The sequence below is a fragment of the Chroicocephalus ridibundus genome, chromosome 7, assembly GCF_963924245.1.
Source record: "Chroicocephalus ridibundus chromosome 7, bChrRid1.1, whole genome shotgun sequence".
Taxonomy (NCBI): Eukaryota; Metazoa; Chordata; class Aves; order Charadriiformes; family Laridae; genus Chroicocephalus; species Chroicocephalus ridibundus.
The window spans coordinates 21,317,366-21,344,020 of NC_086290.1; the positions used below are offsets into that span (position 1 = coordinate 21,317,366).

A 26,655-nucleotide genomic window follows, 5' to 3' on the forward strand; every position below is an offset into this window, starting at 1 on the left:
ACCAATTCACATTGTATCTTAGATTTCCCAATAGTGAAGCGTCACAGATAGACAGTAATAAGAATTACTAACAACATGTAGTTTTTTTTATAATAAGTATAAAATGTTATAAAATAAAATAAAATAATTTTAAAATAACAGGAATAGATTAATAGATATTATAAAAGTTTTTTTCTAGACCCACATTTTAAGCAAATATATTATCCCATGTGTTCTGGTTATTTACTGCATATTTGCTGAATACAAAACTCAAACAAAATAAAATCTGTAATAGCAGCAAACTATTGCTTACTGGTATGAGGAATGATGGTCTCATCGAACAGTTTTTTTCTTTTTACCACTCACATGTCTTCCCATCTTAGACTTTAATAGCTGTGGGATAATAGCAGCAAGCATGCATTAGTTAAAGCTTCCAAATTATTTGGAGTATTACAGAATATATCATATTTTCTATTGAAATGTTATAAGCTACACTTACTAGGGTACATATTTGACGCAATAAATACAGTACTTAAGTCATTGTCTGTTTGTTCAAACAGACGCCACTGTGTAAAACAATTGATTAAATAACACAGGATATTTAACTTACGTATATAGTGTCAGTCTTGATAAAAATAAGTCATCTGAATTACAATGCAGGACAAAGCTGATTTAAGTACATCCTTCTGGTCATCGGAGCTTTCTATGGAAGATTGCATTTCATACAGTGGAAACCTGACTGAAGTGCCATGGGTGGTCAAAACCACCTCTGATGTACGTATTTTGTGTCTCTGACATGACCCATCCTTCCAAAGTACAGAAATTTAAGCCTGAGGTATACATTAAGGTAGTGTTTGTCCCAGAAGGTACTCTGCTATCAGTTTATATGCGTAGCTTCGATGATTGTCTTAAGTGGGATATATTCATGTAAATAAGAAGTGTGTAAACAGAATTTGGAATGAAGTATGGAAGCTACTCATGAAATTACAGGGTCTACAGCTGGAAAAAGGCTACCACTTTTTTATTTCAGTAATTCCCTGTAGGCACAATTTGACATTCATAGCTTTTCCATGAAAAGAACTGTTTAAATCTCTCAGGAATTATGAGATATTTTGGACACTGAAAGTACTATGTTTTTCAAACAGGAGTTGCGTGTGTAGCATCATTTATTTAAATCACTGTACCTGAAATTAACTTTATAATAAATTAAGAATTACTAAAAAGTATTAAATATAAGTTTATTAAAACCAAGAGACTAAACTACTAACCTCTTTTCTGTGAAAAAGATTCCCTTGTTTTGTTTTCTGATAAATTCTCTTTCTACGCTCTGCTCTTTTTTATCATTTGATCATTTATCATTTGATCATTTTTATCATTTGATCTAGATCCTGAGGTTCAATAATCTGGAATCTTGGTTTTCTGCTTTTAGAAGTGGCTTGAAGAGAACTATGTTCACGTTATGGTGCCATAATTACATATTCCTGACATTTTTGTTTCTCTGCAAGAGTATTCAGTTATTTCCTCAGCACAGCAGAATTGTAAGTAGCAGTATGTGAATTAAAGCAAATGAGATCATGAAAGAAATTGACACACATAGAATATACACAGGAGATGAAATGTACACAGTGGATACACTTATTCCACAAAAATACAGACTTATTAGGACTGGTAATTTTGCACTCCATTAAGGGTTCCTACAGTCCAAGTAGAAACTTTGTATCTCCCTTCCATTAGTGCCAGCTGATAATAAAAGCTATTCTTCCGGCAAGGTTGTTTACCTGTTACAGACTGAGAGTTTGCTAGTGAAGGGTCATTGTCTTGGTACAGGCACTGGCTGTAGCAGTGGGTAAATATGTAAAAACTTGTAATTTTGGCATAATCCTCCAATAAGAGTGCTATTGATAAAAATGACATCTTCTCAGGCTTGTGAACATTCATCATGGAAAAGCTCTTTATGTCTTTTACTTTTTATTTCCTTTTCTGTCTTTCCCCTTGTCTTCTTTTTCTGATTTGTCATCCTTATATTTTTCTTTTTCTGGTTTTGTTACACTGTCATAAGAAGGCGGAGATGCGGCAGATGCAGACATATCCACTTTTTCTGGAGGTGAGTTCTCACTTAGCTTACCAATAATCATGTCTTTTTCAATAAGCAGATCAACCCCATCTTTGCGATACATAAATGAAAGTTTCTTTACTGACTGTCTTAAAAGATAACGTCTGTAAGCACGCTGAATTATAGTAGCGGACACTTCCTCCTGTTTTCGTTTTAATGTGGTTGTAATTGGTTCATAGGAGACTTTAGAAGGATTGGCTGCCATAAACCGATCTTCCATCTGTATTCTGAGGGCATCCATCTCATCACTTTCCCCCAAAACACGCTTTGTGAAAGCAAACAAGATGTCAAGGCAGTGAATTCTGTCGCCGCTTACCATGGGCAAATCCATTGCAATAAGCTGAACAGTGTTTGGTTTTGGTATATTAAGAGGAGGATCCAGAGAAGCTGCAAAATCAGACAATTTGCTATATTCTATGAATTGTGTTGCATCAGGATCATATTTTTCCCAAACTTCATAGAACATCTCAAAGTCATCCTCACTCAAGGGTTCAGCGCTTTCTTCAGTAGCAACACTGAAGTTCTCCAAAATCACAGCAATGTACATGTTCACCACTACCAGAAATGAGATGATAATGTAGCTGACAAAGAAGAAGATCCCAACAGAAGGGTTGCCGCAGTCGCCTTTCACAGAGCTCCCTGGATGATCTTTATGGGGGTCACAGTCTGGCTCCCCACTGTTCAGAATTGGGGCGAGCAAACCATCCCAGCCAGCAGATGTGGTAATTTGAAAGAGGCAGATCATGCTGTTGCCAAACGTTTCAAAGTTGAACATGTCATCAATCCCAGCTTCCTTCTTAACATAGGCAAAGTTGGACATGCCAAATATCGCATAGATAAACATGACCAGGAACAGCAGCAGACCAATGTTGAACAAAGCAGGAAGAGACATCATCAAAGCAAAAAGCAGAGTGCGGATTCCCTTAGCGCCTTTAATGAGACGCAGGATTCGACCAATTCTGGCAAGTCGTACAACTCTGAATAGTGTGGGGGACACAAAGTACTTTTCAATCACCTCAGCGAGAAACATACCTGTGAAAGATAAAAATAAAATGGTAACATTTTATCACAGATTACATTTTGCAGAACAAAATATGAATAAAGAACAACTTTACTGTGCAATTAGTGGAAAGTATAACTGGAGTTAAATTTTATCTGATAAAGGTAATTTTAGCTTTTTTTTTTTCCTAAGACTGTTGAGAAAAGGAGTATTAAAATTGACACAGAATTATTAAGAAAGTTACTACTCTACAAAGTATGCTTTTCATTTCATATGTAAACAGGAGAAATTAAGTATTTCCTCTAACCTGCAAAACCTGACAGAGATAAAGCATTTAATACGTCTTACTATATTCCATATTGAATATAAGAATTTCTTACCTACTATTGAAAGAATAACAACCACAAAATCAAAAATATTCCAGCCAATGGTGAAGTAATAATAACGGAGCGAGAACATTTTTAAGACACATTCTCCAGTGAAAAGGACAACAAAGACCAAGTTAATCCAGTATAAAATATTTTGCATCAGTTCACTCTGGTCATCTGTTTCTATCATCATGGTAACCATGTTAAGACAGATGAGAACCATAATGGTGATGTCAAATGCTTGCTTTGTTACAATATCAAACACCAGACCTTGCAATTTGTTCTGAGGGGAGAAAAAAGAAAAGGTGATAGTATCTTGTATGTAATGAACATCCCCTTTTCCTCCCTCCCATTTCCTTCTTCCCCCCCCCGCCCCCGCCAAATATGCAACCAAGCAAAAGGCTGAAAAATCTAAGAAAAGCACTGTCCAGTAACTTCTTTATTTGCCAGCTGTAAGTTTTCCCCTCAAAACCCAATAGGCTTCTATTTCTTCAGATTCTTTGATTCACTGCTTCCTCAGGCATAACAAATGGGAGAGATTTTTCCTGCAGAGCAGAAATATGTAGACGTTTCCATTCCGAATGAAGGGCTAACTTGAATTAGGCCTCAACTATTTTAGAGCTAAGGGAGAAATTTTTTGACAGTTAATGTAACTGTTGCAATTTCTTCCCAAATGTAGATGATGAAAGAATAGCACGCTTTCTTACCGCTGGTCTAGGTATAGGTTTTTGTGGTTTCTTGGATCCCAGCTTTTTCATTGCATTGTAGTATTTCTTTTGTTCTTCTGTCATGAAAATGTCTTGACCTCCGAGGTAAAAAATAATAAAAATAGAACGGATTACAACCAAGCCTTTAAATCCATTAATTCACAGTATTGCAGGACATGGTTTTTATGAACTATGTATTCATTCTTATACATTGTTACTAAAACAAAAATATAGTAATTATTTCAAAGATTGTTAAAATCTCTGACAAGTCTTGATGGAAAAATAAAACAAATTAAGGAATGGAGAAAAACCCCAGAACTTTTATCTATTTGTTATTTAAAAAAAAATACATACCTGATTAATACAATTAAATACGTAAAAAACACTTACAAAATATATATTCCATAGATACTTATAAATCTAACATCATAAACTCCACACTGCGAATCAATCAACCAGAAATAAAAAAGCTTCAAGTGTAGAAAGATTCACTGAGAGCTGATACGCCTACAGGGGAGCCATATGAGGAAAAAGAAGTTACTGATGTTACTTTTCAGGATGCATGTTTTATCATGTGAGTACAGGTATCTCGGTTCAGATGGTTTTTTGCCACAGCAATACTTCCACAGTGTACGTGTGGCTTGATCATCCCCCTACACCGTGCAGAGATAATCAAAAGCATGGGCTTACCCCAGGGGTTTCTTGCCTGAATAAAAGGATAGTTGTCTGAGTAAAAGGGTATCTAAACTGATATCTATAATACATATACAGAAACACTTGTCAGAAATACAATGTTGACAAGTAACTTCTTCTTTCTTTCATGCAGTTGTTTGTAAGCACATCCCAGGTATGCATGATGCCAAAGCAGCAGCATTTGGAAATGAATTTCAGAGTCATAGGTGATTCTGTGACATTATCACACTGACGATGTCAAATGCAGTGTCAATGTTAATGAGAAAGTAGTGATGAATACAGATTCACATGAAGATGTGTTTGAGTCTCTCAGCTGTTGCTACATTTAGACATGAAGATTTAGAATTCAAAAGAGACCTTGTTTAGCATGCTGTCCTCATAAGCCAAATATTCAAGTAAAATTCCATTCTTAGAGAACAATGGTTTTAGAAGAAAAACAAGAAATGAATTTGCTGATTTTACCCAGTGGGAAATAAAAAAGGAAGCTATAAAGAAACTGTCACTGAACTGGGGATTTATTCTGCTGCCTCATTGATGTAATGGCTATCAAGAGCGAACAAGTCATATTTGTCTCAGTGTGCTGTCCATAGGGATAATAGTGGCCTCAAGATGAGATACACCTCATATGCCTTTGAGGACCGTAATGGTTAGCAATTTGACAGTGGAACATTTGTTTTTACCATGGGAACTAATGTATTGCAAGTAGGATGCACACAAGGATGAAAGAAATGCATAGTTTAACTACACAGGGACAGTATATTATGGCATGAGGTCTTTCCCACTCATATCCCAACAACATTGCCCAAAATGGAGAGATCTCAGTAATGTGAAGGCAGAACAAAGTCAAGAAAAATACTGCTGGGTAGCCGCGCACTGTGTGATCTGCACATTTCTATGAGCATGGGTGCATCTATAATTTCAAAACACAGGTGACTAATGTTTGTTTATTTGCTATATGAAACTGAAGATATTGTCAGGTTTGGAACCACAAACTCATCCTTTCTATTATGTGGGTCTGCAGACAAGAGACTCAAAAGATCTGAAGCAGCAACGTATGAAACTGCATGTTCCAATCTCAAGTGGAAAGATTTACTGGAAGTTTCCACTGCAGTAAGTCTAGCATTATCTTTTTTCAGTACAATGAATCAAACTTGACAAACCATCTAGAATCAAAAATGAAGAAATTATGTACTGCCTTGCTCTTATTTAGCTCACTTTAAAAAAAAAATAAATCAATATTCCGGTATGATTCTGCTCCAAACGTGTACAGAAAAATAAGACTACTGTAGACCTTAGACAGCATTTAAATAGCAAGTAGAATTTAATTTGCCATCATAATTTGCCATTCTTGACATGATCCTGTGTTCATTTGAATCACAGAAACAATTTAAATTTAAAAGAAAAACCACACATTTTCAAACATCAACAATTTTCTTTCTCTTGCAAATTCACTACTAACTCATGAGTTTCCCAGTCCTCTCTAATCTTACAATACGGAGCAGTAGTTCCAGTATTTAACTTGTCTGTATTAGTCTCTTTGTAATTGAGAAGGCCTTCACAATATCACTATACATTATTTGTTTATCAATTTTGATATTTGTACTTTTGCATATTCTCTTCTTCCCTGTCATCTGCTTGAATTAAGTCATCTGCATTTTCACACAGCTTTGCCACAGCACTGTAAGGGTAAGTGAAAAATAATGCACAACTTTCTGATGTACAACACATCATTGGGCTGTACAGGGATGTGGAGAACACTCAGACTCTCGGTGTAAGTTTAAATTACTTCAAATGCCTTAAAAAGCAAAGACTATTATTTCATTATTTTGAATAGAATAAAAGGAAATCTGAATAGCTGATTTCTTTTTTTTCTTTCTATTACTATGAGAAATTTCAGACACTCGTATTTAACCTTGCATACATTTGCTGAATGCTCAGTAACAACGAGGTGTTGTGAAAATGAAACATGTGATACTTATCTTCTTTTTTTGTTGGTTGAAGTTATCTATGATGACACCAATGAATAAGTTTAAGGTGAAAAACGATCCAAAGATGATAAAGGCAACAAAGTAAAGATACATGTAGAGGTTGTCCTCATACTTGGGCTGTTGGTCTGTCTACATAACATAAAAAAAACAGCAATACATCAAAAATAACAGCTAAGACAAATTATAGAATACTGAGCAGAAACAAATGTTGCATCTGGCTGGACAGCAACTCCTTGACAAGCAGGGCAAAACAGCCATTTTGGAGCATATCCTAGACTTGCCTTATCTTTGAACTTGAAAATCTGCTTAATAGAAGTGACTGTAACTGCACACACAGACCAGCCATTCCTCCCCTTTCTGTCTGACAGTTCCTCTCTAATGACATTTGATGTTTCACATAATTCCTAGTAAATTTGACAGAAGTGTGCTCGTCAACTCAATTAAGTTCTTATGGACTTTATGCAAATCAGGAGCTGGATAGAGGAGAGGTGCAAACAAATACTGGCATTAACAGAAAAACAGGCAAAGTTCAGCCATTTTATTTTTTGAGATCGCCAGAGTCTGCAGGCTCTGGATTAGCTATTGCAGGTGCTGTCACTTGTTTATTGGGGTTATTTTTGGAGACACAGGAAAAACTTCTTTCCTAATCTGTATGATCTCAGTAACATAAACTAATAGGAAAACAGATTTCATTAGTTTTTTTATTTACAGATGACTTAGTAAACTAGGAATACTTTATGTAGATCTACTGCTATAATTTTTTTACCTGTTAAAACTATATGCACTTAACTACTTTATAATGTATAGATCTATATAGAAAATTTATCAAGGTTTTACATTTTTATTATTTCCATTTTACTTTATCTCAACTGACATTCAAGAAGCATTACATCAATCATATTTTTTTCACTCAGTAAATTTTATATTGCACTCACTTCTCTAGAATCAACTGCAGCGTACATGATATCCGTCCATCCTTTAAACGTTGCCTAAAAACAAAGTTTGTTAATATTTTCTATCAAAGCTCCAATTTTATAAACATTCTAAATAGAACACTGTCCTCTGCAATGTATTTGCACCCACGAAAATAATGAGGAATATTAAAAGTTTGGTACAAGTGAGGTATTCACAGGAAGTAATTTTACTTCTCCCTAATACTTAAACAATGAATAAACTCTAACCTTCATGCAAATTCATATAAACTCTATGTGGGATGAGTAGCAACCAATATCTGAGCATAACAGAAAGACTGCAATTTATAACAAGGCTCTCAACTCTAACTGACTACCAAAACCTGGAGGATGACTCCAAAATCAACCACCATGGGTTGGCATTTTCCAGACAGAATATGCAAGTAGTTCTAGAAGAAACTCCAGAACGTAAGTAGTCCCAAGAAATCTTAAGAAAATAATAGAATCATAAAATGGTTTGGCTTGGAAGGGACCTTTAGAGATTATCTAGTCCAACCCCTCTGCCATGGATAAGGGCATCTTTCGCTTCATCACACGCTTCCAATGATGACGCATCTACAGCTTCTCTGGGCAACCTATTCTAGTGTCTCACCACCTTACCATTAAAAAAAAAAAATAATTCTTCCTTACATCTAATAAAAATCTACCTTCTTTCAGTTTAAAATTGTTGCACCTTGTCCTGTCACTTCAGACTTTGGTAAACATTTTTTTTCTCCATCTTTCTTATAAGCCCCCTTTATATATTGAAAAGCCACAATAAGATCCCCCTGGAGCCTTCTCTTCTCCAGGATGAACAACATCAACTGTCTAAGCCTTTCCTCACATGAGAGATGTTCCAGGCCTCTGATCTTTTTCTTAGCCCTCCTTGGACCTGCTCTACTAAGAGGTCCATTTCTTTCTTTTACTGGTGGGATGTCATAAGAGTGGAGTGGAGGGGGAGAATCACCTCCCTCGATCTGTCGGCCATGCTTCTTGTTATGCAGTGCAGGATATGATTGGTTTTCTAGGCTGCAGGCACACATTGCTGGCTCATGTCCAATTTTTTGTCCCCCAGTATCCCCAAGTCCTCCTCTGCAGGGCCACTCTCAATGCATTCATCCTCCAGTCTGTACTGATACTGGGGATTGCCCTCACCCAGGTACAGGACCTTGCACATGGCCTTGTTGAACTTCATGAGGTTCATGTGGGCCCACTCACCCCTCAAGCCTGCCAAGGTCCCTCAGGATGGCATCCCATTCCTCTAAAGCATATCACCTGCACTGCTCAGCTTGGTGTCTGTCATCTGCAAACTGCTAAGGGTCCACTCAATCCCACTATGTCATTGATGAAGCTATTAAATAGTATTGGTCCCATTGCAGACCCTTGAGAGACACCATTTGTTACTGGCTCCCACTTGGACATTAAGCTGCTGACTGTAAGTCTTTGGACACAGCCATCCAGCCAATTCCTTCGCCATCTAGTGGACCTTCCATCAAACCTACTCCTGTGAACTATGATATTATGTAAAAACAATGTAAGAATGGTATGTTTACTGGAAACATTACACAGCTGAACTATTCTGTGCAAGACGTTACAAAAACTAAAAGCACTGCTGTCCTCTACATTGGTAATCTATGCAATTGCCTAGTGCTATTTAGCAATAGCTGTTACCTCCCGGAGCAATGAGCTGGTAGCCTGCTAGCACAATACTAACTACTAAATACTACCAGTTAAAGACTTTTAAAGTCGAGAATAATTACCAAGTGCTTATGACTATAAATATTTTCCCAGAAGCAGGTTGTCAAGCAAACCCAACTAGTAAATTCTACAAGTGTTCATCTAGAGTTTTAAAACAAGCTAAAAACTATCTCCAAAAAACCCACTTGACAATAATAGACAATGACTGGAGTGGGACTCATAAGAATAATAAAAACAGAAAGAAAAAGTGAATTTAAAACTTTTTTCTAAATCAACAGTTGGCTCTCTTTTTGTTTGTAGATCAGATGAGCCCCAGTATCTATTGGACTACCACAGTAGTAGATCAAGCAAATAAAAGAAAATTAATCCTAGGTGCTTTAAGTATTCCAAGACAGCTATAGAATGTATCAGATGGTTATAGAATGTATCAGATTTTTACCATAAGCAATATTAATTAGCTTCATAGAACACAATTATAAAATCAAATCTCATATCCATTTATATATTTTAAAATAACACTGAAAATTATGGAACTAAGAGTTACTGCTACAAAACTTAATAATGGAAAATTAATTTATCAAAATTTATACACTTACTACTTGAAGCAGAGAAAGATAACCAGCTCCAACATTATCAAAGTTTACTTTCACATTTTTCCACCGAACTTTCCCAGGAGTGATCGCAAGGTTTTTACACACAGTTACATTACTGACTTCCTCTGGTGTGAATTGCTCACCAGTTGTGGTGTTAACACAGTGATAGAACTTGCCAGCAAACAAATTTACTCCCATAATGCTGAAAACTAGCCAGAATGTAAGACAAACCAGAAGTACATTCATAATGGATGGGATTGCTCCAGTAAGAGCATTCACAACCACCTAGTAAATAAACACAGGAAAAAGAAACTTTTAAAAAACAATATATAGAGCAGTAAAAAGATTACCTTTTTTTTCCAAATACAGCAAAAGATTTAATGTAAAATAGTAAAATACATTGAATCAAAGCCAATAGAAAAGGAATAGCACATGTAATGCAATCAAACATGTTACTGTTGGCCTTGAAAAGACATGCAGTTCAGCGATCGTCCAGGATTTTATAATTAGGCATATTTTTATGGATTTGTTCTACATGCTATTTCTTTTTTCTTACCCTCATGCCTTCAAAGCGTGACAAAGCTCTTAGAGGTCTCAAAGCTCTTAATGTTCGTAGGGATTTAATTGCACTGAGTTCTGACAAACCAAGGGCATGAGCTACTAAGCTAACCAAGGAGACCTAGAGGAAACAAAACAAAACAAAGTAACTTTTTTTTTTTTTTTAATAGCCTCACAATACAAATGTAATTCCTAGAGGAAAAAAGTTCATAAGGACCCTAAGTTTCTAACAGGAACAAATAAAAAAGAACAAAAAAAATTTAAAAAAAAAAATCAACAGAACACCACGTGTAAATTTCAGAACAATTTAAACAACAGGAGACCTTAATCTCTGGAATTTTCATCACAGAGAGAGTCCTAGTTAGAAGAACGCACACCATACCTGTGCAAAATGAAGGACAATTTGGATAAAATGAATTTCAATAAAAGCTTGTCTTCTCAATAAATTCCAAAGCCTGAAATGTACTGAAAACCTAAACCTGTTCTACATGACATGTTACAATACTAAACTGTGCTCTACTACAGATGCATTGTTATAGCCATGACAAAAAGTGAGCTAGCAGCATTTGCTTCTGCTAATTTGCACTTAAAATAATTCACATATTAGCAGATACATGAATAACTAGTAATTTGTATTGCCTGCAGATGATGACAATCTTGGAAGTGGTATATACTCAGTCAGACAGCAGTGACTCCTAACTGTATGACAGACAGAAAGAAATACCAATGTCAATACAATTACCTAAAAGCAATGCACTCAAATGCATGGAACAGCAGACAGCACTTTCCTGGGAAGCAGAGTTATGCCAGAGTTAATAATTTAGTTGCAAGCTATGGCTTGTTGTCTCTTCAGAATACTGGGTATTTAAAAATGTTTGCTAGACAAACATTTATCAAGTACCAGATGAAAATCTATGTTTAACCTCCATTTGGCAAAGAGCCCTGGTTCTGGTATTTGAAGTTCATAACTGAAGTTAAAAATTCTAAGTCCAAGAACGAACAAGAAGTGGCAGATGTGTTTTAGAGTTATCTGCCTCAGAGTATCGAAATGGGTTAAACAATGGCACATTATAAAATACATAGACAATGTGGAGAAAATGGCTAACTTCTTATGTCATTTAAACATAGCATGCAAAGTTTTAATAAAATCAGGGGTGATTTAAAAAAAAAATCAAGACTTTTTTTTTTTTATAAGTCACACAAACTAGATAAAACCAAATTAACTCAGGGAATCCAATATCTGTGCAATATATGCAATATGAGTCAGTGATCACTACAATGCCTTATCGTGGATGACTATATACCTGTATTTATTAAATAATCCATCTAAAACTTTAGATAATTCAGCTGCTGAAGTAACTATAATTAGACCACATAGTTCAAGAGAAGAAAATTTCATTGAAAAAAGGGAAAAAGAAAACTAGGAGAAGATCCAGAAAAAGAACACATTCACTGAGTGGAATGACCTTCGTTTATGCCACCAATCTGATTTCCTATACAAACTCAACTATCATACTTAGTTTTGGAAGACTGTTCCCTCTTTAAATTCAAATGCTAGACAAACATTTATCACAGAAAGCATTAATCCATATGAATCCATCAAGACCTTAAGATCATTATGCCTTACTTCTATAATTCTAGAGAAGATATGGAGAAAATCTGTTTCAAGTATTCCTGTCAGATAACAGTATTTTCTTAAATAATGCAGTTGTTATATCTGCATATTTGCATTGCAAGAAATCCTCTTCCTGCAAGATTAGCACATCTCTACTTAACGATGCCATAATTTTATCTTTCTTAGGAAACTAAAATACAATTTAATACATTGCTTTTTTCTGCTTTCTTTTTTGGAGGGGAAAAAGGAGAGGAAGGATAGTTCATCTCACCACATGGTGCTGATGGCAATTAAAGCTTAATTTTTTTGTTACCATTTGTGGACGTGCGTGCATGTGCATACAAGTACTTTTTCTTTTTTCTTTGGTTTTTTGTTGTTGTTGTTGGTTTTTTTTAATAAATAATTTCCCCCTCTTCCTTATGTATGATCATGGTTTGGACAACTCCCGATACCAGCTCTGAACTTTCTTCCACATATAGAAGTGCTAACTGTAACATTTCTGTGATGTAATATTAGAAAATAACATTACATACTTTCTCCAATACAATAAATTCAAAAGTTGTCTTGTAACAAAAAGAAGGGGATATGTAAAAAACAAGCTGTAACAATACATGTGAGGCAGAATCCACCCTGAGCTTCATTTCAGCTTTCTGTTCTTGTAACTACCAAATAGGGCATTTGCAGAAAAGCACATTGTTAATGTAAAGCCGAAACATCTTACTTTGGATTTGTTAAACTGATTGTGTTTTGGAAAATCAATGTACCTTGAGATTTATTTCCTCTTTTAACATTAGGAATCCACAAGAATTTTTGGAACCTTCAGAACAGCTGGATTAACAGCTCAAAACCTGATTGTCCTGCTGTTTCTGGTGAGAGTCAATGACTTGTGTCCTCACTGAATCTTCTACTCCAGATGGCTGTCTCCTGTTGCATTTACACATGAGGAACTCTTACACAGATTTCTTTCCTCTAAGGGTAGTTCAAGCAAGCTGTTAAACACTATACAATCACGTTTGTTCTTTTTCATTATATCCTTTGAACTTACACATGGAAGGCTGAACAAAACCAGCATTTGTACTTGTTTTGATGCTAATTATCCGTTTCTGGAAACACTGTGAACATCACAATCAGGAAGAATTTCTGTTTGTGTGCTATAAGTTCTTTCCCCAACAGAGTTTACACCAATGGGTATAGAACAGTTTGCCTAAGAAGATCCTGTAAAATGTTGCCTCGCTCTGAAACACTTAAGACTGGTAGTGGTATGGCAGATTTGTTCAACGTTAGCTGGATAAAGGCATAGGACAGGAAGATAAAGCAAAGATAGATTCAAACAGTTGAGGGCAGCACACTTCCTGTTACCTAAACTAATGGGTAAAATGCCAGCAGTAAGAGAAAGAGTTAAAGTTGCTTGCTACTAGCTGAAAACAATAACAAGTAAATCTGGCAATAAAATTAGAAAAAAGCTAAGCAGAGTGCCATTGACTTTTTCAGGAGGATGGGCAGGTGCAGGGGGTAGGAGTGGGTTTACAATACAGGTGGTCAAACACCGGAAACAGATTGCCAAGTAAGGCAGCAGAATCTCCGTTCAAAACTGAGTATCACCCTGAGCAACCTAATCTAACCTTAAAGTTAGAGCTAATTTCTAAGATGGCCCTGCTTTCAGCAAGGAGCTAGACCAGAAAAACCCCACAGGTGCCTTCCAACCTAAATTATTCTATGATCTGTTGCTATAGGGTCATAAGATGTAGGCATTCCAAGCAAGAGATGAAGATGGCTACATGAGAGCACTGAAATCACTACAAAAAGGAATAGTTCAAACCTATCCATATGAAGATACGGTACGCTTTATTAAGAAGAATTTATCTTAAACACAATTCAAGATCAACTTTTCACAATACAAGCTTGTACAAAGATACTAATTCTGCATACTTCTTAAATAGTTATACATTTATTTATTTATTTTCTTTCATTTCCACAAATGACAACTCTAATGGACACATAGAAATTCCAATTTAAGTATCACAAGATTCTGGAAATATACTGTCTTGGAATCCTAACAGAAAATGAGACTAGAGCACAGCATCAACAATTCTATGCAAAGACGACAAAATCCATCTGGATGGTTGCTGCAGATTTCCCATTAATTATGAATTTTTCATACTTTTTCATCTAACATTTTAGCTATAATAAAAAAAAAAACAACCAGCAAACAAAAAAAAACAAAACCCAAAAGTCTAAGCATCAATAAAGAAAGCCAATATAATAATATTACACAGGCTCACTCAAAGACAGTCTTAGTTTTGTTTCCTTTGCCTTGTTGAGGGTATCTTGTTTTGCAGAATTTAATTTTAAGGAAAGGGGAGAACTTCTCATACTTACAAAGTTTCTTAGAGATCAATACATCTGTTCTGGGAATACATGTTGCCTTTTAGTTATGTATAAGTATATATTGGGTGTTCACAACAGAAGGAATGGAGAGGACACGAAAGGAGAAAGCTACAAATTGCATGCCGCAGAGAAAAAATATGTTATATCTCATTTCACTGAGTTAGGCCAGTTTTCAGAATAGGGATTCTGCACCCCTGCTCCATAACTGATGCTAAAAAGAGAAGCAACGTTGAATGAGGAACACATAACAAACACTATTTCTGCATTTCCCTCAAAAAAATTATTGAAAAAAGAACATAAGGTAGGTTTCAGTTCCATTGGTAGGGGACAAAATTTCTGTGCTAGATTTCAGATCCCATTTGATTAATAGAGATTTCCCCTGTCCATCTGTTGAATTTCCACTCATATGTCTATGCAAAGAGCTAGAACTCCTTCATGAGAACATAACATGCAATGGCATCAATTTCACTGATTTCTTTGCAATTTCAACACTACTTTTTATTGTAATTGTTGAAAAACATTAATTTCAGTCATCTAAAACCTGGCTTTTTTTCTGTTATAAGGCAACAAGAAGCATTCTCTATGATCAGAGACAGAGCCACAAAACCAAAATAATTTCACCTTCCAAAAAAGAATCTTTAGAAAGGCATGTGTCAATGAAAAGTGGAAGAGTTGCACTGAAATTAGCCTTGCAGCCTAGTATACAGTGAGCCCCATAACAATCAAAATGAGGATTGCAAATGAACGATCTCCACCTTTTTGTACTGACCCATAGGCCATCACTTTTCGTTTCCCTCAATCCTTCCCGTTATTCCTATTGCTGCCTCCTTGCCCCCACGCCTCCACTTTTGCTGTAGTTTTGATTTCCTGACACCATTCTCCCCTGCACTTCTTTGTTAGTGATTCATAAGTCCAGGATCCACTGTCCTACCTCAACCCCATGTGCTCACTTAAATTGCCCTTTCCATTCCATGTCTGCTTGCTCCTTGTTCTCTGTCACCAAATCCAGAAGATTGAAGTCTAATCAGCTGATAGTCCTCACTCACTGGTTGGGACCCAGCACAGTAAACCACAGAAAGAACGCATGGAATCAATGATAGCATAAATATAAAGGCATAATTAGTTACTCACGGAATAACTACAATGGAATCAAATTCACTGGTATGTCATTCCCTGTTCTTTTAAACCCAATTTATATTCTTCACTCTATGTATATGTATTAGATTGGAGTTACATAAAAGGACCTGCCTAAACAACAGAAATAGGCTACTTAGAAACTATGGTACCTACATCAACAATCAGGAAGTCCAGCCAGCACCAAGCATTAGTGAAATAAGTTTGAAAACCATAGGCCACCCATTTTAGCACCATTTCCAGTATAAAGATGTAAGTGAAGATTTTATCAGCATATTCCAGTATGATTTTTATAGTCTTGCGCTGTTCACTATGTATATCTTCAAAAGCCTGTAAAAAACAGGTTGCATGTAAGTTAGATATTCATAGGTCTTCGCAAACTACAAATTAAGCCAGAAGAATTGAATGAAAAATGGCAAAGTAAAATCACTTTCAATTTTAGATGTTTTACCTTGAAAAGCCAGCATGAGCAGAGATTACAAATACGTTCCTTCTGAGTTTCAGATTTTATCATTGCCTGATAATGGAATTACAATATAATGACTGAAGTTGCCAAAAAGCTTTTCAGAAATTTCAGTAATAGTTAACACAGAATTACAATTTGTCACCCTGAAAAGCCCAGTCAGGCTCAGTCAGAAGGCAAGTTTCCGGTTATAATAAGTCATCAGTTGGACTCGATGATCTTAAAGGTCTTTTCCAACCTAAACAATTCAATGATTCTATAACAAAAGTGAATAATGAGCTACAGTGACCAAATATTATGTTGCTGCTGATCTTTGCTGAATTCCAATATTGGGTGTTGGTGGTAAGGTTTTGGTAGCAGGAGGCTGCAGGGGTGTCTACTGTACGAAAAGGCCAGGGGCTGCCCTTTGCCAGCTCCACAATGGACCCACCACAGAAAGCAGCTGAGCCCATCAGTGAAGCCACCACATCAGGGAAACCACCACATGGCGGTGTAAGGACTGAAGAAAAAAGTGAGAGACACTACCCTGCAAACATCCAAGATCAGAGAAGGAGGAAGGGACATGGTGCTTCAGGTGCTGGAGCAGAGATAATGACAGTATAAACCAAATCATATGTCAATCAACAACCAAAAAGAACCCAATACTTAGTAGCTGTGTGAAGGACTAAATGTCACTAAGAATAGTATAAAGGAATTAAAGGATTTCTATGTAAGAGCGTAGAAATACCAAAACTAAAACTAAAGCAAAAAATTAACAGAACACGATTAATTCAGTATCCGTACTGCTTTTGTGGACAATTTTAAAGTAAAATAATTGTTTCAGTTATTGCATACAATTCATTTTGTATGATTTTTATAATTTCTTCAATAAGATTTTTAGTGTAATTCTTTTCATAAGGACACACATATCACCTTGTGTTCATCAAAAATTCACCTGCAGAATGTTATTTAACAGAAGAAATTTAAGTACTTATTTTATATGCACTACCCAAATATTCTGGGAATTTAGTTCCAAGCTCTCTTTCAAGCTAACCTTGTATTTTTTTTAAAGAACACAGATGTGTTTTAATACTATCTTTGATAAAATATTTTTATAGCTACTGTTTCTATGGGTGTATGCTCTACTTACCAGAGCACCACTACTGAGAAGAATCATGAAGACAATGAATGTTTCAAACCAGTTGTGCTCTACTATCTTGTAGCAGGTTTTTCGAAGATTCCACCAGATTCTTCCTTTTGTGCTTTCCATACTGCCTCTACAGCATTTAAACTTCTGTATACAGCCTAATATTACAAACAATGACAAATTGTTATACAGTAGTTTTTTCATTACTCTGAAAAAGCAAAATCACTTTTAACTAGCTCTTGTTTCTTGTGGTAGTCTGCGCTTCATATTACTCTGTGCTACTCGAAGCATCTTTACCTTCTTGATTTGATAATTCAGATCTAGGAAAACTTGTATGTGCACAATTTTTCTACTACCCTGATGCTACATCAAGGTTAGAATCAAAAGAAGTCATCTAACTGAGCTAATTTTCATTTATAAACACATTTTTAAAATTATTTTTCATTTATATACAGATAATCAGAGAACATAGAAGAATTGCCAGGGAGTAGAAACAAAGAGTATAAACACATAGCAACTTCCACATGAATTAGTTTGAGAGTACTGCAGTTTCTTGTAAAAGTACTTTTGTCTCTCAGTTAAGGTTCAAATAAATTACACAGGTGTAAACACCCTTTATTTTATTATACTGAGGAATGACCTCTGCTTTAAAAGCTGACTAAGGATAGCTCTTTCATGACATAAACAACTCATTTAACTGGAGATTGTGAGAGCTTCTCTGTGTGGTACAGATTTATGTCAACCATCCACAGAATCCTGCCTCACCTTGGAGAGCTCCCTACCATATCATGTGGCCTCAAGGCATAGTTTTCAATGAACCTCAGTACCTGCCTGGCTAATAGTTGTCTCCTTATTTCTTTAAAAACGAATAATCACATAGAAACATAATCAAGTTTAAATTATTTTAATGGGTTCCAAAACCAGTATTCTAGTTTTCCTGTGAGTGTTTCTAAGTTCATATGTTACAAGTAAGGTACACTATATTTCATCTGCTCAGATAAAACAGCTACCACTGTGAAGAGCATGATTTCCTTAACTTCCACTACTCAAAATGCCTACTTTATGGAAAAATTAATCTCAGGCCAAAGGATTGACAGACATCACATAATGTAAGGATAAGGAAGAATTGTAATACAATGTGAAATTATTTGAAAAGTGTACTTTTTTTTTTTAATCAAGATCTATTCAATATAGCCCCACATTCCAAAACAATTTTATTTTTTTAAAGAGTGAAATGATATTTCAAAGGACAAGAGTCCTAGCCTAAGTCAAAGGTGTCTTCATAACAGTACATCAAAAAGCATGGATAGGATAGGACAGTTAATCCTGGTACGTATTTTGGTTTGAATGATTTTAATAATGACTTTAAAAGAAAGTAAAATCTGTAATATCACGAGACTGGGAAATTCATTCCTATACAGTAAATTTCAGTAGTCCCCTAAAGGATACAGCTATACAGAAGTAAATAAATGGAAACTTCTGAGGACATGCAAGTATGGTGTTAAGACTTGTTTACTTGAATAAAAACATAGGATCTCATTCACCTGTTGCATCCCTCATTGTATTTACACGCCCCCTACCCCCATTAATAGTGTAATATCAAGATAACAACTCCATTGTTAGAGTCAAACTGTCTAAGAGCTGAATCATCCACTGATTGCTTTCTAGCACTATGCAGGGACTGCAGGTAATCACATGATTCCGGTTTAAATTTCTCAGTGGAGTGAACCCGGTGTAGGGTTTGGTTTTGCAGATTTCACTACTGAGAACATCATTTAAACCAAGAGGATCATTGATTGCTGAGAATCACTTTATAGAATTATACCTAGTGTTTATTTAAAAATACTATAAATGATCACATACACACATATTTAACTTTCCATCACACAAATGGCTTCATAGTCTTCAGTACAACTATCTACAACAGGCAAAATTAATTATATCACAAGACTTGACAAACTAGGATCTGGGACTGCTGTAACAGATAGCTTCCTTGAACTGCCAATGCTTGTTGCAAACAACCAAAATGTAACTGCTAACCCCAAATTTTATTTCCATACCTTCTGTAAAACATACCTTCTGTAAAGCATGCCTGTAGCTCTGATGCTTTTTCTGGTTCAGTTTCAGCTTTTTCTTCTCCAAAGAGAGCTAAATTAACTGTACTTCCTTCAGATGAGCTGGAAAAATTTAGCTTCTGAAAGTAAAATTTGGCAACATTTATACTTTACTAATATTTACATTTTTAGAACTGTAATTAACTGTAAGCATGCAGCACTGTGTGCAAGTAATAATAAGAACACCATTTGTCACCAGAAATACACACAAACATCCACACATAACAGTCAATGCTGTTGAAATGTGCATAAATCATCCACTTTCTACCTAGAGATTGCAAGGTGCATCACGTAATCTTTCATGGAATTTCAGAATTTCTGGTCTAAATATAGTACAATGTTATCATTCATCAAAGTATACTACTACCAGGTAGAGTTTCTGACACATGTTCTATTTATTTTGGTTTCTACTGGTATTTTCTTACAATAATTTCTCTTGGTACATTTTAAACCAACAATAGTTATCCTGTATGCTTTAAATTGATGTATGCTGGTAGCTACTTTCACTAGAGCAGTCTCCTCAACCTGAAGACAGTAAATCCTGACAGCAAAAAAAATTTAACTTGTGAACTGTCAGGGTTAAACTGTCCAAAGGAGAAAATGTAGCAGATTTTTAAGGACTGATTTTAATTCAGTGCCAATTATTCATAGTATAACAATAAAGGAAATTAATTACCAGTTCTTTTTCACCTGCATCTTAAATATCAATATGATGCAAGCTAACCACTTCTGGCATATATGCCAATTTATAATAAAATTTGGTGACGTTTGACCACAGATAGAATCATAGAATGGTTAGAGTTGGAAGGAACCTTAAAGATCATCTATCTCTAGCCTCCCTGCCATGGGCAGGGACACCTTCCACTAGAATAGGATAATTTAGTGGGTTTTTTCATTTTAAGATCATTCTTACGATCTGGATTGGAAAATGCTAAAGTAAAATCAGGATTAATACGAAACCTTGTTTCAGATGTGAATTTGATCATTACTCTCAACACATACAAATTAAGCCTGTTCTATCTTAACCTATAATTATCAGTACCATATGAACATTTTTTATGCTTTTTCATATATACTGATAAATTTCAAAAAGGAAAAAGTATGATAAATACATTTCAACTGGCATTAATTTGCATTCTTTTTTGCCAATGCACATATGCATTACATTGTGCATCCTGAAACTACCCATTACTCTGGTACACATACTTGTACAGCTAACACCCAGAACGAACCTTTTTTGTTTTGTTTTAATAATTAAAATTACATAACTCACATTAATACAAAAAAAAATACTACTGAAAGAATAAGCCTTTATTTCTTTTTGATTTTGTAATCTGAATATGTGTTGCAAAAATCCATAGTCTGGAGATTTTAAAGGAAGATGCGGTGTCCTGTACACTTAATCTGAGTATGAGTACCAAACTAATTCAAAGCAGTTTTGGTCACAGCATTCTCTGACATTTTACAATGTTACTATCAAGAAGTGTATAACATCAGTAATGAATTCACACAACTAAATGTCTTTAGGGAATGATGTAAGCACACTTTGTAAAACATCCTCAGTTTTTTAGAATTAACATAATTTTCATTAATTTAGCTAGATTTGCATGATTAAGAGACATTTAAGATATAAAAGCAAACAAGTTAGAAGCACTATCCTATAAAGTCATACTTACACCTCAATTGCAAAATGTGAAAGGACAAAATTATTTTAAGTACTAAACAAATTTTTTTTGTTTGTGTTTGTGAAAGAATACAGAGACAATTTAATAAGAAAAAGTAACCCAGTGTTCTGCATTAACTTTCATTAAAAATGGTTCAATGATATTGCCTACTTTGCTACTACTTTAGAAGCTGATTATCTGGAACAGAACCTCCAGATTACTCATACTTAATGTAAACACCTCTTTTCATTTTCAGTAGCATTAATTTTAAAATACCAATATTCACAGCAAACATTTTTTCCTATCACTAATTCTACTGAACCTAAGGATAGCACTATATACCTCCATCATTTTATTAATATGCTGCTTTCATCATTCCATGACATAGCACATATATTGCAAAATGTTGCAGCAGTGGTGGGTAAACTGAAATAATGAACTGAATTCTAAATCAAATTAATAATTTTAGAAATATGTATTTTTTAAGAGTAAGGAAATTTTAAGTCATATTGTTAATAAAAATTAAAAACAACATGAAGTACTCTGGGTCATTTGAACTGTAAGCTACTTAGTACACTGTTTGAGCAGATGACATGAATTCAACTGAAAGAATACAGGTTTCTACGAATTAACAACATTACAAGATGAACAACCATAAACGGAAAAGAAACTGAAAAGAATCAGTGCATTTAGAACATGAAGTTATATATCTCATTTGATATATGGTAGAAGAATCAGAGATTAGAGAATTTTTTTTTATTTTAGTTAATAAAGGCAATTTCCTTGACTGTAGAAACCAAATTAGAGGCTCAGTGACCTATTTTTATATAAAGGACAGGTAGTCTGGTTCCCTCTTTCTTCTAATGACAGTGTACGATATAATCCTGTGCTTGAAGAGTTACGGATTTAATTAAGCATCAGTTCTTGGTTAAGAACCGATGAGTGGGGTGCTCATATTTTTCACTAAGATGAAGGTATCAAGCAATATGATGGTGTGGCAATACAATGGTACAAAGCAATATGCATAGAACAGTTTCCTGTTCTAATTAAAAATTCAGTTATTTTCTTTGCTATGTATGACGTTCACAGAGATCTAAATGATTTTGTGAATCACTCTAGGAACAGGACTTCTACGAAAAGACAGAAATGTTCATCCTTCACCTTCCAGGGCACTTAGCTGCTGTTCAAAGTTTACCAAACTACGGTAGGAAGGCCTCATTGTATTGAATGGGTCAACTCGTACTCAAAATTTGATTAGCTGCCTTGACATTAGCAAATCGGCAGCTAAAACATTTTTGTTAGAGAAAATTTGCTCAGTGTAATACCTTTTTTCTTTTTCACACTGTTGGCAATGAAATGCTATTCAGATTTTGAATACATTAATTTTTTCAATACAAATATATATTGTACTGTTATAAGGTCAACATTTGGAGCTCATGATCTTTCTTTTTCCTGAAGAAATCAAGGTATGAAAGCACAAATACTTGCAAGAATAATGTTACTATAATTATTGTCCCACTGAAGGCACTTAGGATTACTTGAGGTAATTAGTAAAGAGTCAATCTTTAGTAAGCATCATCTTAAAAACGATAAATGAAAGTGTATACAAAATTGCAGATAATGACTTTAAAGAAAACTCCATAATAAGAGCTAATAAGAAGTAGGCTACATGCTGCAACCTACTGTGCATTCAACTTACAGGTCACTCACATTTCAATATTCAAATAGTAAAAGAAAATCTGATGTTTCCCAACCTCCAACGCAACTAACAAATGTACCAGCAATACAGCTGTTCGTACAAAGAATAAGAGGGAAATGTTGTCTTGTGTAATTAAAAAAAAACAACCACAAAAAAAACAACGAAAACAAACCCAGAGGAAGACTGTGCTGCATATTCTCATCTTCTCATATATTAAGGATCGATCTCTCTCTTTTTTTCCTTTTTAATTTAAGTAGACTGAGTCTGTTTTTGCTGGAGAAGGATGTAAAAAAAAACTGCAGAAAAATGTGAAAGATGATTGCTGATAACAGCGCTTCAGAGAGTACGTTCAGGAAAAGAGCATCCAAAAATATTACTATGTAGGAAGGCAACAGAAAACCTCAGCACACCTGTGTTACGCCGCTTATATTCCAGCAATTTAATATTTTCCTGCTTAATCAAATCTATTTTCAGCAGAAAATACTTTTTCAATAAAAACAATCTCATTTTTTCATTTAGTCTCAACTATTAATTAAACAACAAAAAGGACACAAAGCACATTTTTTGTAATCATCATCTTTACAACACCAGCTTAACTTAACACTGAGTATGGTACTCTTTGGTGTAAGTACAGTTGGTAAAGATAAATAAAAAAATCCCAATAAAAGTGACTTTATCTTATTTATCTTTTCTGTTTATCTTTCTGAAAGAATAAAAATAAGTATGTCCATAAATAAGGCTTGCAAATTATTTACCTTTTAAAGAAAACAAAAGTATTGTGCATAGAAAAAACTTAGGCTTTTTTCAACAAGCTAAACTAAAACCTACCTCTCCTACTCTACATAGCTTAGGAAAAAAAAAAAAGGCATGCATATCCATTAAAAAAAAAAGCATCATCTTATTATGCAAGGAAGGTTAGAGTAAGTCAATGTGACATCCAAATTAAAAAGATTCAAGTATTTTTCAGTCAAATGATTACAAGCCCCTGGTTTACTATTTTGCATGTCGTTCTACACCTGTCCAGAGTCATGACAGCAGAAGTTTGAGGCAGGAGCAGTGTCATACAAACAATATTCACCGACTCAGAAACATACTCCCATACTCAGGACCCGTAGGACAGGATGCTACCACATTCTACTCGAGTGCCTTTTCTAAAATGGTTTGGAAAGATGCTTGGAAAGATATTTTTCCATTCCACCTTTCTGAATAGCTTACAGGCCCCCTGGGCACAAAAGTGAGACCTGAAATATTTCTAATATATAATACAGTGCAAAAGAATACATGAAAGACAATGCAGGATTCCACAACAAAACCACATGAACAAAATTTGTATTTGAAAAAGGAATACCTTAATGATCCCTATATGGCAAGGAGCAGAACTGCCCAGCTATTAAGAAGGACCACCAGGAATAAAAACCACATGGATTGGTACAATTAAAGTCTATTTTACAGTTCTTGAGTTCCTGAGTTTAGAGGTTTGGGAGGATACTAGTTCCTATTTTGTCTCTTTAACAATTGCCTGAATTTTAGACTTATCCTGGATTTTCCTAATTTTTATATTTCTTTCTTGCTTGAACTTCCTTATTTATAGTGTTTTAAAACACACAGATTTATTTAGACACATACATAGATTCCTACATAGAATTTTAGCCTGAAATTGTTTTATGTTTGTCTTTCTAAAAATAAAGCAAATGGATTAAGTTCATAAAGAAACAATTATTGATGATGAAGAGCAAAACTGATATAAATGATTCCCTAACTTCCAATCTTACAGACATACAAAAACTTCATAAGTAGAATATAACTACATTATTACATCCATACTCAAAAAGACTATGCATATTTATAAAAAAAGATATGTTTGTTTCCAGGAGTGTATCTTTCATCCTTTGTTTTAGCTTTTCCTATATGAGAAAACTGGAATGTAAATTATAAAAACATTTTAAACAAACATGAAACAATTTATATCAAAAGATATAAATATTTTAGCATAAAAGTAATTGTATACATGTAATATTACAAAGGCATTGGTCAAACGAACGTGATCAGAAAATGTTCACAATTACATGACAGCTAAAAGCATGGTTCAACACATGAACAGAAAAAGTCAAGTGAAGATTACCTTTCCATTTTCATAAAATTACAAGCTGTTAAGATCTTTTAAACTTGAACAGTCTTGGTGCTTAATAATTCAGTTAACAATAATAAAAACCTACAAAGCATGCAAGTTAGGCCACAGAAGTAGTACAGAAAATACCAAAGATGTAACAAGGAGAGAGGAACATGTTGGGGTTGCCCACAACCATGCTGTGACATTAGTCATGGGACTCAAGTTACAGAGTGCCTGTGCATGTTTCCACTACATTGCAATGGATGGGGAAAAATATATTGTAGCTGAGTAGCATGCAGGCCAATCAATCTCAAAAGTGATCATATATGTATGATTTGTTCAGGTAACCTGTGTAAATGTGCTGACACGTTGCTCTGCCTGGTTAAAAAGCACCAGATCTGCATTCTTGACTGATCCAGCTTGGTTTTACTCCTGTGAGAAGTAAGAATGGTACGCGATGAAGTTAAAACATGGTACCCTTTAGTTTGTTTGAGTTCTGGAAACAGCAGAAGTATGGATTCCTACTTATGTAAAAATGTGTTTTCTAGAGATGTCACACATTTGCAAAACATAACATTTATAGCTGTTGATTAGAGTTTTAAGCATATCCAAAGACGTACTGAAATAGGTAAAATTAGCAGAATATCTGAAGCTCATAGATGTATATTGGATGAGGGCCTCAACCTAAAAAAACCACCACAAACAAACAAGCGCCCCTCCAAACGCCTCCATCCCCAAACCAAAAAGACAGACAGACAGATACACCCACATTATGTGTATTACAGCTTTAAGCATCCTCTAAATGGTAGTAAATAGATCTTTAAAATAACAGAAATATATCTCATTATGGATTTTAACAGATATATAGTAATTTAAAAATGAAAACCCATGCCTAGCAATAAACCTCAAGTACCTCACCTCTATCTTTTATAAATCTTCTGGAATAAATGTAATCTCATTTCTCACCAATGACTTCTCAAAGGCTTATCAAATAATGCAGCTATCTAACAACTCTAAGATAAACTGCTCCCATTTAAAGGAAAAGTCTGAAAGAAAGAGCTGAGATAATCTACAAAATGAAAGACAATTTCGTTACTGACTATGAACTGGTATACATGACTTTTTTTTTTTTCTTGTTAATTTACTTATCTCCTATGGTTGTCTTTCAACTATGCCAATCCTTACTCACTTTTCCAAACCTGAGTGGGTTAAAATTAATACTAGATAATAGTATCTTATAAACAGTAAAAGCTGATGTTTAATCTTGAGTATCACAGGTGAGAAGGCATGGATTTTGTTACCCAATTGTTAAATACAAAATAGTGAAGAACCAGGTGTCTTCAATTGCTGGATAATTTCCAGGTAAGGATTAGATTTAACAGTTATCAGAGCAAGAGTAAATTACCTGGATTCATCAGATATTCCTTCCACAAAACCAAGTTTTATTAAAACACACTAAGAAAGCCAGTATCCTTTACTCAGACTGATAATATGCAAAAACATGTAAGAGCTGTTCAGCAGATATTATAGCTTCCTCAGGAAGAGCAGCTAATACTTTAAAACAAGTTATAAATATTGTTTGCTTTGCTTTTAAGAGGCCTCTTAGTAACCTAAGGTCTTCTCTACTGACAGGTGAATATAATATATGGAGTTACAGCATCTCCAAAAAGTAGATGGAACAAATCAAGTGTCAGG

General features: G+C 34.8%; 1 protein-coding gene across 1 annotated transcript in view; it reads right to left on the reverse strand.

Moving 5' to 3' along the window:
- Positions 1–1,266: 1,266 nt before the first annotated feature.
- The window catches only part of LOC134518106 (sodium channel protein type 2 subunit alpha-like), a 79,619-nt gene continuing 54,230 nt past the window's right edge, over positions 1,267–26,655 (reverse strand). The window contains exons 18-27 of the mRNA XM_063340353.1: positions 19,450–19,567; positions 17,377–17,531; positions 15,941–16,114; positions 10,646–10,768; positions 10,093–10,374; positions 7,784–7,837; positions 6,840–6,977; positions 4,168–4,272; positions 3,473–3,743; positions 1,267–3,124 (exon numbers count right to left, since the gene is read on the reverse strand). Coding sequence (XP_063196423.1) covers positions 1,941–3,124; positions 3,473–3,743; positions 4,168–4,272; positions 6,840–6,977; positions 7,784–7,837; positions 10,093–10,374; positions 10,646–10,768; positions 15,941–16,114; positions 17,377–17,531; positions 19,450–19,567 — 2,604 coding nt within the window. The 3' untranslated portion in view covers positions 1,267–1,940. The remainder of the gene's footprint in view (positions 3,125–3,472; positions 3,744–4,167; positions 4,273–6,839; positions 6,978–7,783; positions 7,838–10,092; positions 10,375–10,645; positions 10,769–15,940; positions 16,115–17,376; positions 17,532–19,449; positions 19,568–26,655) is intronic.